Source organism: Pogoniulus pusillus, chromosome 29 (assembly GCF_015220805.1).
Source record: "Pogoniulus pusillus isolate bPogPus1 chromosome 29, bPogPus1.pri, whole genome shotgun sequence".
Lineage (NCBI taxonomy): Eukaryota > Metazoa > Chordata > Aves > Piciformes > Lybiidae > Pogoniulus > Pogoniulus pusillus.
In genome coordinates, this window is record NC_087292.1 from 5,328,752 (window position 1) to 5,341,449 (window position 12,698).

The 12,698-nt window shown below is 55.7% G+C and overlaps 1 protein-coding gene across 1 annotated transcript; it reads right to left on the reverse strand.

Moving 5' to 3' along the window:
* Positions 1 to 4,341: 4,341 nt before the first annotated feature.
* On the reverse strand, positions 4,342 to 11,809 carry SLC32A1 (solute carrier family 32 member 1). The gene is made up of 3 exons (XM_064167474.1): positions 11,533 to 11,809; positions 7,585 to 8,401; positions 4,342 to 6,576 (listed from the first exon to the last, which is right to left on the reverse strand). The coding sequence occupies exons 2-3, from the start codon at positions 7,960 to 7,962 to the stop codon at positions 5,389 to 5,391; spliced, it is 1,566 nt and encodes a 521-aa protein (XP_064023544.1). The 5' UTR covers positions 7,963 to 8,401; positions 11,533 to 11,809; the 3' UTR covers positions 4,342 to 5,388.
* Positions 11,810 to 12,698: the final 889 nt, after the last annotated feature.

Sequence of the window (12,698 nt, forward strand, 5' to 3'; positions counted from 1 at the left end):
CTCATTGCTAACCCACCCGCAACCCACGGAGCCTGCCAGCAAGGAACGAGCTGGGCGAGGTGGAGCCACAGCCCCTCGTAGAACTGCATCCAAGGTGGGATGCACGGGGACTGCTATTTGCTTGGACTCTGCAGGTGTGACAGCCCTACCACTCCACTTCTGGCTCCAGTGTGACCTCCCTCTGGCTCTATGTATCCCATCCTGGACCACGCACACAGAGGAAGAAGCACTTTAGCAGCTAATGAGGGCCCAGTCACATAGGCACAGAGGAACCCTCTTGGAGCCAAAATCTACTATCCTCCATTCATGCCTTCCACCTTCCCTGTTCCTCTCTCTTCCCCTCTGCAGATGCCCAGCACTGGCAGTCACCACATTCCTGCAGAGGTGGGTGCCAAAATGACAGCTTGGTGGTTGAGCATGTTGTTTGAGCCACTGCTGGTGGCTGCTGCACCGCCCAGCTCCTCAGCAAAGACACAAACTTCCTTTGAAGGGGACATTTTCTGATTGCCCAGGAAAGTATTTCAGCCTCAGAGGCTCTTGTGCACCTGCCTGTCTTGTGGGAGTGGACCATGATGTAGAGGGGTGACAGGTCCCACAGCTTTGGGAGAACATGAGTTCCTGCCAGGCTGCTGGTGTCATCAGAACATGGCCAACCCAGCTGGGCCTGTACATCCCAAAGCAGAGAGGAGAAAGAAAAGTGGTCACTGGATGGGGAGGCTATCACAAAAGCAAAAGGATGAGCTGAGGTGGGATCTGAATACATAGAGGGGGGCAGCCATGTAAAAATCAGATGATGGAGACTATCTGGAGCATTATCTGAAAGTCTGCAAGACATGATTTGGAAACAAAGCAGACAACTGCCACAGCAGCCCAGATCTCAAGCTCCCTTTGTGCATGAGGAGAAGACAGAGCCATAGCTGCTCCTCTGTGAGCTTCAGCACCAGTGGCAGCATGTGGAGAGGAGCAGACTGAGGGGTGGCACACCATGGGGGTGTGTGAGGATAACAGAGATCTGGTATTACCCTCATGTCTTGGGAGAACAAACCCAAACAGAGGTCCCTATAGTGTTTGAAGAATTGTAAAGACACAGAGAGAACTAAATCACACAGTAGCACAGTATCATCAGGGTTGGAAGAGACCTCACAGATCATCAAGTCCAACCCTCTACCACAGAGCTCAAGGCTAGACCGTGGCACCAAGTGCCACGTCCAATCTTGCCTTGAACAGCTCCAAATCCATCCCTGCTAGAGCAGAGAGAGCCTTTGTTTGTCTGGTTTGCAAAACGAGGAGGTTTAGAGGATTGCTGCAGCACATGACCAGAAGCTATGAAGCTGCAGACAAAAGCCATTTGGAACAGAGATCAGACTTCCCCACCGTGCTGGCTTTTCAGAAGATTGCTGCTTTATCCAAGTTAAACCTGCTGCTGTTTGGGGGATTATTTGTTTTGCTCACCCTGCTGCATCCCCTGCTTTAAGTGCTGCACATCTCCCCCAGCCCAGGTTCTCACAGGCCCGTCCCCACCAGCAGCACAGCATCAAACATGTCTGCTGCGGCTGGAGGGGGCTGTCTGCTGCATTTCAAGCCCCAGTCACAAGGGTTGCGCCAACAGCCGCCCTCGTTCCAGCCGCGGACAAGTTTAGAGGACAAAGCCTGGGCTTATCGCTGCGGCTCTGGCCGCACGGCAGCCGCCAGCGTGCAGCTGCAGCCGGCCGAGACACGCAGCAGAGCTGACAGCGAGACAAACCCGCTGGGGCTCTCGGGACAGTCGCTGGCTTTGCCACAGCTCGGAGCTGCAGCCAGGCACCGAGATGCCCTGTCATCCCTGCAGCTCATTCCTGGCGCCCAGGTGTCATGGGGGCTGCAGAGGTGCTTTGCAGAGTCCCTGCATCCAGGTGACCGCTGGTGCTCCCTAAGGAAGCAGGCTTTGGAGGGGTTCAAAGGGCTTGAGGTGTCCTTGCAGAGCCTGAGGGCATCCTCTGCTTGCACACTCCTGGGATCATAGAGTTGTGGGAATAAGAAGCCCTCAGCTGCCCTGACTTTCCCCCCCGTTGTCACAAAAAGGCACAAATCATCCTGTGGCTCCAGATGCACTGAAAGCTGGAGCTGTTTCTCTTCACAAGGGGGAAAAGTGAAAGGAAGAAGAAAATACGAAAAACTGAATTCAGTTTAAATCCTCTGCAAAGTTAAAGCTTGATACAACTGTTTCCATCATCGTGTGAACCTTTGGGCCCTGAAAAACATAACCAGACAGGATAGGTGAGTCTGTGAGCATCCAAGCCAAGGGCCAGCAGCTGCCTGCAAGGCGAGGCGAGGCGAGCAAGCTGCTCTGCAGCATGGCTGTATCCATGGGCCCGGCGGCATCCCTCTGCTTCCCGCAGCCCCAGAGGGAAACACGGGGAGACAACGACCCTGAAACCACTGCGGGCAAAGCAGGTGCGAACCACAGATGGGCAGAGGAGCGAGTTAACCTGCCAGGGCTTCTCGGCTCTCTGCTTACTCCCAGCATCCAAGAGGTTATCTCAGTCCTATCCAAGTAAGGGACAGGATGGGCTGGATCTCCTCTCATGCTGGTCCCTGTGCAGAACCCTGGCGAGAGAACAGAGCTGGAACAGAGAGCCCGGGGCAGGATTAAAAGCAGCAGGCACCATGAAGGAGAGGCTCCTCGCCCATCTCCACTGTCTGAGCTGTCTTCTGGTGGTGGGATAGGGGGAGGGGGGCATCGTTGGGCTGGCTCCGAGGCTGGACTAAGGAGGCCCCGGGCTGCCAGAGGGCAGGGACCCCTTGCAACAGTCAGTCTGCTGAGGGGGTGAGGTTATCGTGGGCTGCCGGTGGCTGCCGGTGGCTGCCGGTGCCGGTAATCACCCCTGATTGTCTGCACCAGGTGGAGATGGTGTTGACGGCGAAGATGGGAATAGGGACTGAGAATGAGGATGAATATAGTGAATGGGTATAGGAGTGATAATGGGGATGAAGATGATGAGAGTGGCTCTACGGCTGAGAATGAGGGTGAGAAACAACTGAATACCCTCAGAAAAAGAGAGAAACGTGGCTCACTGGGGGGAGAGGGGAGGAGGAAGGGCAGCATTCCCGCCACCATGCCCCCCACACCCATCCACAACACCACACATCCCTGTCTCCCCACAGAATAAACCCCACAACTCCACTGTGTTCTCTTTTCAGAGCCTGCTCAGGAAACAACCCAAAATCTTGGTTTCTCCAGCAAAGGACATCACCCCCCCTCCTGCCTGCAGCCCCTTTCCCTGGCTTGTGCCAACCCCCTCCCTGGTACCGCATTGCGGAGCTGCCCGTTGCCATCGGGGGAAGTTCCTCCAGCACAGGCAGGGCAGAGGAAGGGGATTCCCAAGTTCTACCAGGGTCTGACACAATTTAAGGGGCCGTATCTGGGAATATCTGCTGTGCCTGGGGTGCTACCAAGACTTCCCTCCTTCATCTTCATTCTCACTGTGCAGTGGCAGGGGGTGGACGAGTTACCCATTGTGGCTTTAAAATGGGTAGAAATCGAAGTGGTTTTGATCATGAGTGTGGAGCGTGGGGCTGATCCCTGCCGAGGATCCAAACTGCCCCTTCTGCAGGGATCAGCCCACACTCCACACCCACGGGCAGGGTGGAATGAGTTTGATCCAAACTGCCCCTTCTGCAGGGATCAGCCCACACTCCACACCCACAGGCAGGGTGGAATGAGTTTGATCCAAACTGCCCCTTCTGCAGGGATCAGCCCACACTCCACACCCACAGGCAGGGTGGAGTGAGTTTGATCCAAACTGCCCCTTCTGCAAGGATCAGCCCACACTCCACACCCACGGGCAGGGTGGAGTGAGTTTGATACAAACTGCCCCTTCTGCAAGGATCAGCCCACACTCCACACCCACGGGCAGGGTAGAATGAGTTTGATCTAAACTGCCCCTTCTGCAGGGATCAGCCCACACTCCACACCCACGGGCAGGGTGGAGTGAGTTTGATCCAAACCAAGGAATCCCCCAAACATCCTATTGCATTTATTCCCCACTAAGGATTATTTTCCCCTCCCTCACAAAACTAAAAACCTTGGGGTGCAAACACCATCCATCCCTGGAGTCTGAGAACTCTGGGGTAGAGCCAGAACTGGGAGAGAACCCATCCGCAAGTGTAGGATGACCTCTTCCCAAAATACACATGTTCTACCTCTAACAAACACTCAACCCACCGTTGCTAACAACCCAGATTCTGCCCTTCCATCACCACCATCGCTACCCCCTCCATGCAAACAAGCACGGGGAGCACAAACCTCCCTCTGCCCTTGCCCAGCACCTCCAAGCCGCACCACGAAGCAAACCAGCCTCATCGACTATGTTCTCTTTTATTGTTCGATATATTTATGTACCACATTATATGTTAAAGATAGAGGTGTGTGTTTCTTTTTTTTCTTTTTTCAGATATACATTTGTTTTGTTTTTCATCTTATTTACCACAATGACACCACACGTACATCGGAAACAGCTCCACGGATCTGGTAGATTGCACAGAATGAATCGTGTCGGAGGGATGGGGTTTGTTTTTTTTTGTTCCTGTATCCTGAACGATGTCAAATCCAACAATAACCTATTAATTGCTTCCTTTTGTTTTGTTTGTTTAACTTCCAATCACGTAGAAAGGACAGGTGTGAAAACGAAATGAAAAGCCACCGACAAAGTGGACTCCAGGCTTGTGATTTCAAGGTCGTCGGCGGGAAGCGCCTGTTCCTGGGTGTGGATTGGGATGGAAGGACGAAGCAATCCTGACATGGGTGTGACTAGGGTGTAAACATTGCAGCTAACCGGCATCGCTGCTCAGCAGCCACTGCTTGGACTCGTTGGGGGCTGGTCATACAATCTGGGTCTCACCTCCATCCATCTCACAGTGGGTATAAATGAAGGTCCCTGCTCCCAGCGCCTACGGCTGGGTGTGCTCCCGTCGGTGAGCCCAATCCCATCGGATCGGCAGCTGTGTTTCAGCTCCTGAAACACTGAATTGCATATCTGTGAGGAGTGTTGAAAGCTGCGACTGCTTCCCAACGGGCCATTCGCGGGGGGGGGGGCCGGAGGGGGGGGGGGGCTGTGGGGCCAAGCTTCAGGCAACAAGTGAGGAGACTGGGGCAGGGCACCTCATCATTTCCTTCCAAAATCTCTAAATAACACAAAAATAGATTTAAATCTTTGCTCAGTTAAAATGGCAGCGGGGACAATATTTCTCTCTCTTCTTCTTTTCTCTTCATTTGCAGCTTCTGCGGCAGAGAATTTGTGGGATGCACGTAACGAAAATAATGACTCTTGCCATTAAAGGGATGCAGAATTATTTGGCTATGCAGATGTTCGATGCAATTCTCTTACTGCAGCCAGCTCTGGCCCCTCCTTAATCTTCAGCGTTGGTTCTGAAGGCCTCTATCAGGCCTTCTAAAGAGTGGATGAACCCAGAGACACTGCAGATGCCACCTATAACGAAAATAGCCACATCAAAGAAGACATGGTGCCACAGGAGCTTCCGCCACAAGAGTTTGAGGTGGAAAAGACTGGGGAGCAGGAAACAGAGCCCTGCGCCTGTGAGGCTCCCAGTGAGACCCATCAAGAGGGCGAAATGTGGGACATAGATAGCCATGAGCAGGGTGAAAACTACCAGGGCACATCTGAGGGTGAGCCCCCAGGATTTGAGCCGCCCGTCGCCTCCATAGCAGTTGGGGAAGAAGGCCCTGTTTCCATCTTGGAAAAGGGACCTCTCTAGGACTTCCACAGCTGCAAAGAACGGCAAGGGGTATGACAGCAAGGCTTTGGCCACCAAGAAAATGTTGACTACTGCCCTAATGGTGGATGGCAAGTTGTCTGTAATGACTTCCTTGGTCTCATCAGCCCAGGTCAGATAGGCAACCAAAGCAAAGAGTCCCTTAAGGATGCAAGCTGCGATGTGAGTCCAGTTCATCATGCAATGAAACTCCTTGGGATTCTGCATGTTCCCCTCCAAGGAAGGCAGAAAGATCTGAGAGGTGTAGCTGAAGACAATGATGCCAATGGAGATGGGAAACTTCTTCACATCAATGTAAAACTTGACTTTGTCCCAGGCCCAGTCACGTGCCCTGGAGAGGCAGTAGGCGATCACCAAGATGTTGATGACGAAGTGGGCAAGCGTGCAGAGCAAGCTGAACTTGGAGACTGCCTTCAGGTTCTTCAGGAACGCGCAGGGCAGGAGCACTGCCGTGGCAATGATGGACCACGACTTCTGGGAGACGGGCAGGTTGGGGAAGCTGTTGTACATCAGGTTCCCACTGACCACCACATAGAGGATGCAGGTCATGACCAGTTCAATGATCTGAGCCACATTCACCACCCTGCCTCCCAGGGTGGGGAAGCGAGGCGCACAGCACGCGTTCGCTATGTCCACGTAGGAGTCTCTCACCCTGACTATCTCCCCATCCTCATTCTCCTCATAGAGACAGGCAATAAGGATTTTCCCAGTGTAGCAGCAAACCACCGCGGCAAAAATGATTAAAAAGAGTCCTAGGTATCCACCGTGAAGGATGGCATAGGGCAGGCCCAGCACAAACATCCCCTGGAAGAAACAAAATGGAAACCGGGTTGCTCGTCTGAGGGAGGCAGCCAGGCGGGCGCCTGGGCACACGCAGCCGCAGTCGCAGCCACATCACGCTGGCTGCCTCGCTTGTGCTCCATCACACCCACGCAGCCGGGCACAGAGTCACGCCACGCAATCACAGCCACATGCGATGTCACCACACGCACCCCCACCCCCTTCCTCTCTGACGTGCCACCCCCGCAGTCACAGCCGTGCCATCACACCCGCAGAATAGCACCCCAGAGCACCCAGAGCAAGACGCCACGGTTTTGGTATTCAAGCTTCACCCCAAGATCTACCTTCTCCATCCCCACCCAGTGCATCCACACTCCCAGAGACAGGGACCTCTGAAGGGGACAGCCTGGGGCCACCTCAGTGCATCCTCACTGACCACCTGGGCATCTCCCGGGGTCCACCTCTCATACTCTAATCTATGTGCTGAGGCAGCCAGAAGGGGACACCCCCAGTCTGGCCCCACAAGACTTGGGGCCCAAAATCTACCCACCCTCACTGGCCCTGCACTGTGTGATGAGGGCAAAGCAGAGATCTGCATTTGGGTTTTCTTCCTTTCCCTTTTTACTATTTTTTTTCTTCCCTCCCCCCCCTCCCTCCCCTAGTTTTCTCTGTCATTCTCTTTTCTTTCATTTCTCCCCTTTTGTTTCTCTCTCCCCTCTATTTTGAATGTCTGGGGGTTTGTTGTTGGGGTTTTTTTTAATAATTTTCATTTTTTCTCCCTTATCACCGAAGTGGTTTTGGAATCATGCCGGGGCTGCTGGCAAACCAGATCAGGGCCGGGAGCAGAGCCGGGAGAGGGACCAGGAGCGGAGAACAGGACTAGAGAGAGGGACCAGAAGCAGGGAGCGGGACCGGGTGCAGGACCAGGAGTGGAGAGTGAGGATCGAGACCAAGCGCGGGGAACGGGACGAGGTGCAGGGAGCCGGGAGCCCTCCCCGGTGCCCGGCGGAAGGAGCGCGGTGGCGGCCGTACCTGGATGGCGTTGGTGACATTCCAGCCCGCCTCCCAGGCCGTGATCTTGGGCTTTCCCTGCCCGGAGAGCTCCGAGCAGACTCCAGCCTCCTTGGAGGCGGAGGGCGGCAGAGGCCCGGTGCCGTCCCGCTGATAGTGGATGTCCCCTTCAAGGGGACTCTCGCCCCCCTCCTCGCCACCCTCGGACTTCAGGATGTCCATCTGCAGCCCCTGCCTATGCTCCATGTCCAGGTCGTCGCAGTGAGCGAACCCCACCGCCTCTTCGTCGGTGGCCGCCTGGAAGCCCATCCTGGCGAACATGCCGCTCATCTTCGCCTGGGACTTGTTGGACACCGAGGTGGCCACGTTGGACAGCTTGCTGCGCAGGAGGGTGGCCATGGTGGATGGCTGGTCGGCTCCGCTGCTGGGACAGCTTCGGGGACGGAGAGACCCGACGGGGCAAGGGGGAGCGACGGGGCGGCGGCCGGGACGTCAGCGCCTGGTGAGGGGCGGCTGTGGGCTTTGAGGAGGGGGAGGCTGCTCCGAGCCGCTACCTCCGCGTCCCAGCGCAGTGCGGGCGGCTCCTGGCCGGGGTGCCCAGGGGCATGACACCGCTGCGGAGGAGCTGCGGGCCCGCCCGCCCCGCCGCCCGCTCCGCGCTGCTCCGCGGTGGGACCGGGTTGAAAGGAGGGGGTGGAGGGCCGACAGTCAGGTCGGAAATGGGGAAAGGGATGGGGAAAGGGATGGGGAGGTTGTCAGCAGCCAGCGGCTCTCAGCAGACGGGCGGCAAAACGAGCCCCTGGCAGAGCTCGTCGCGTCTCCATCGCAGTGCGCCCACCTCGCGGAGAGAGAAGAGGGAGAGGGGAGAGAATTGCTGCATTTCTGGGGGAGGTACCAGCCTCCCCGGCCAAGCCCAGCCTTCCCCCCCTGTCCTTCCCCTCCCCGCCCCACCCACGACCGCCGGGCCCCGCCAGCAGCACCGCAGGGCAGACACCCCCCTCCCCCCTCCCCAGCCCCGCACAGGTTCCGCATCTCCTGCGCTGTCTGCCTTGCCCCACACCCTGCCCCACACCTGGTAGCCATCTCCTTCCCCACGATGAAACAACAACAAAACAACCGTTGAAGAGGCGGACAAACGGCTCTCGACAGCTTCTTAACGGAATATTCTTCCTCCCATCCCATCCTTTTGGTTTTTTCTCCCCTCAAAAACGTGCGGCTCCTAGGGAGGCCGAGAGCAGCAGTGGGGACTGTGGGGACAGTGGGGACAGAGAATCAAAGAGCACGGCGGGGAGTGGACATCCACGCACAGAGAACACGGGCTTAGCCGCCTGAAACGACTCTCAACAATCTGAGGGGTCCAAAATTGGAGGCAAACGGGTTCCCGGTGCCAGGCGGGGCTCGCAACCTGGGGGGGTAGCTTCTGTGGCCCGCGGAATGGTCCCGGCACCGTTCTGGAGCGCTGCGGGACCCGGCACTCCCGGGGATGCTGGGCCGCAGGTTCCTCCTGCTGCTCCTCACCATCTAGTGCAGAGGTTCTTCTTTCTCTGATAAAAATATCGGTATTTTCGTTGTGCTGCCAAACGCTTGGACTGAACTGTCGCGAAAAGCCTTGGCGAGGTTTATTTAGAACGCTTCTGAAGGGAGCGGACAACGGCGACGGAAAATGCCCGTCCTGTGTCGGGGCAGAGACAAGGACAGTGGCAAGAGGAGTGCTGGCTTTTCGGGGAGGTGTGTGGGAGGGTGAATCCCCTCTGCTGCTGAAGGGGGGGAGGGGGCCATCGCAATCGTTGTGTTATAAAATAGATAGCTGTTCCTCGGGGGAGGGGAGGAAGGGAGGGAGAAGAGAAGGAAAAAGAAAAAGTGGGGATCTGTGTTTCATTTGCTGCTTTGGAACGTAAAAAAAGTGAATAAATAAACCATAGTTATTTTGTTTTAAACTACAGATGAGTTGAAAAATAACAGCGCTGAATTGTGTCCTAATACCGTTGGAATCAAATGATCTTTAAGGTCCCTTCCAAACCAAACCATTCCATGATCGTTGGGAAGAGAGTGCTGCAGGTGGGATGCGGCACCGAGCTGAGGTGGTGAACAACCCCCATTTTTAAGCATCCCTTTTATTTTATTCCCTGCCAGAAATCAAAAGGAAATTGAGTGTAAAGCGATCGAAATGCGTCACCCCAAAAGTTCATACACCTAAGGGGGTGTCTCAGTCTCTGCTCTAGGCGTGGTGGGGGGATGCTGGAGCAGATAATTCCCCCAAAAGCGGGCTTTTTGATAGCGAGCGCTGCTGTGCGAGGGGAGACAGGCGGCTCAGCGCATCCTTGGTTGCGCGTAGGAATTAGTACATGTCACTGCACAAATAGGTCGAGAAAGCCAAGCCGGGCAGATTTCGCCCCGGGTTTAGCAGCGCCCTGCCCACACTAAGGTGCTGCGGGGCCGGGATTTAACCGAGCAGGGGGGTGAAAATGAACCGTAGAAGAATGCAGGGGGCTTGGGCTCACACCGCTGCCCTGGGCTGCCGCAGCCGCCGTCTCGTTTCTTTACAGAGCTGGAAAACGGCTGCCACATTGGACACCTCTGGAAGCAATTCAAACCTTCAACATTTTTTACCTCTTTGTTTGGTTTTTTTGTTTGTTTGTTTGTTTTTTGTTTATGTTCCTTTTGTTGTTGGTTTTTTTTCCTTAATATTTTTATTTATTTATTTATTTGACCAGAAGAGAAGTTCATTATGAAAGAAGCCGCAAAAGGACACCGATTTCTGGAGGCTGCAGGGGGCATCAGGGAGGAAGAAACGAAAATTCACTCAAACCGCTGTCTGGTGCGTGAATATTTCCTAAAATAGTCCTGACACCTTCCCTTTCTCCTCTCCTGGTACCCACTAAACCCCATCCCTTCCCTGGCTGGGAACCACAGCCCCCGGCCAGCCCCAGCACGACCCCGCTGGGGCAACGTGCCACATTCCCCCCCTACCCCCTTCAGCGCTCCTCGATGACGGGGATGGGAATGGGGTCCTCGGCCACTGGTGTCACTGGTGGTGGAGACGGGCTTTGGGCAGCTCGTTGAGCATCCAGCGTGTTAGGGATGTGCTGGGCTCGGGAGAAACCGCTTAGGAAAACCAACCAAAAAAACCCACAAGCAAAAAAAAAAAAAAACCAAACAAACAAACAACCCCTCCCAAATCAAACCAAACCCAAAGGGAAAAGAAATTCCCAGAAAACCGGGAGCTTGAAAATCTACGCAGCTTCATCGGGTACAGAGCAGCGTGTCCCGGTGCAGGGCTCTTGCGCGGACCGTGGCACCTTACCGTGTACCCGCCCACGGTTTCAGACCGCTTTTCCAGGCGGGGATGCTTTCTGGGCGGAGATCTTTTTTCCTGCTGCTGGATTCCACAGTGCCCGAGAGACCCTCACCCAAAACCCCGCGGTGGAGCCCCAGCTGCCTGCCCAGCCTTGGCGGACAGCGAAGAAACGAGGTGCGGGAGAGGCAGGGGATGTGCGCGGATACCGAGCAGTCCAGAGGCTGCAGGCATTCGAGGAGTACAGGAGTTGAGGAGCGGGGCTGCCGGGGTGCCTCCATGCCCACACGGTAACCCCCCGGCCGGTTCTAAGGCCGGGAAGCCCAGTCGGCACCCACCGGGCCCCATCGCGGCTGGCGGGGAGCCCTCGGGGCCACCCCCCGCAGCACCCTGCCTTGCTGCCGGGCTTGGAACATCTCCCCACGGGGTCCCTCTGCCCTTGGCAGCGGGCGACTCTTTCTTGCCCCTTTTCCAGAGGAGGGATAAAAAGACTTTCTATAGCCGTGGCTGGGGATAACACACCCACACCCCCCCGAATTTCTACCGGCGACTAGAAGCAGGGATAAAGCCCAAAGAATGGGGAAGGGACGAGAGAAGGGGAAATAGAGGTAAGAAACAGAGGAAGATAAGAAAGCAAAGCCCGGAGAGGTGGAGAAGAGGATCAGGGTGTTTACCTCGGCTTCTCCCCATCGCCGCCCGCAGCGAGCCGCTCCGCCGGGACTCGGGGTGGAGGGAGCAAGAGGCGCTGGAGGGATATGGTGGAGATACTGGGACGGTGGGATGGATGGAGGGATGGAGGAATGGAAGAATGGATGGAGGCTGCGTCGCTCCTGGGCTCCCCCTAACTCCTAATTAACCCAAACAGGATACCGGTGCCAAACCTTATCCAAAGGTTAGGGGCTCTCCGGGGGGCGTTTGAGCTGCGAATTGTTTCAGACGAAGCTAAAAGGAGAGGGCAAGACTGCAAACGAGCTTTCCCCTGCGCCCGGGGCTGTCGCTGTGAGTTCTGGCAGCTGTTCCCTGGGGCAGACTGAGGGTCTCGTTCCCTCCCGGGCAGCACTGGTAGGAAAAGAACTAGCCCAGACCCTCCCTAACCTCCCCAGGCCCCGGCAGACCCAGCCAGAGGAGTGACTGCCTTATCTCTGCAAAACAGGCTCGGGAGGTTGTGGCTGGGTCTTCTGATTAATAAACTGAGGGGGGGAAAGCAATTCATGCTCAAAAAAATCATTAAAGGAAAGCAGGAAAGGCCAGCTCCGGGTGGGCTGCCTTTCACCAGCCCTCCCTATAGCCCCTTTCCAGGTTACTGGGTGGAACAGAGCAGTGGCAGCTGCATGAAGGGGTGATTATTTGGGAGCAGGATGTGCACCACTCCTAGCTCAGTCCTGCTCCCTGGGCTTCACTGGGCTGTGAACTACCTTAAACCCACTGTGCTGCACTGTGCTGCCACATAAAAAGGAGATTTCCAATTCCTGCATGCTCAGCTCCATCTTCCTCTGCAAAGGAGAGGCGTGGGTGTCCGAATGCTGGTGTGGATCTCCCCCAGTTCCTGCTTAGCCTCCTTGCTTATTTCCCCTCACCCCTAAAGCTCTCTGCTGGGTATCATCACCGCCAGCAGCAGAGATGAGAATGCTGGGGGGGCGCCTTCTGCCTAACCATCTGAGAACCCTTCTCGGCCCCATTTATCCAAGGACCAGCTTGTTCAAAGCAGACCTAACGTAGGTCAGCCTGGATACTCACTGAAGAAGCAGCACTCCCCTCCCAGATGTGTATGTGGGTACCTAGAGATGTGATCTCAGGAGTCAGGAGTGGTCCACCTTGATCTCAGTCGTGGCCAAAAGCA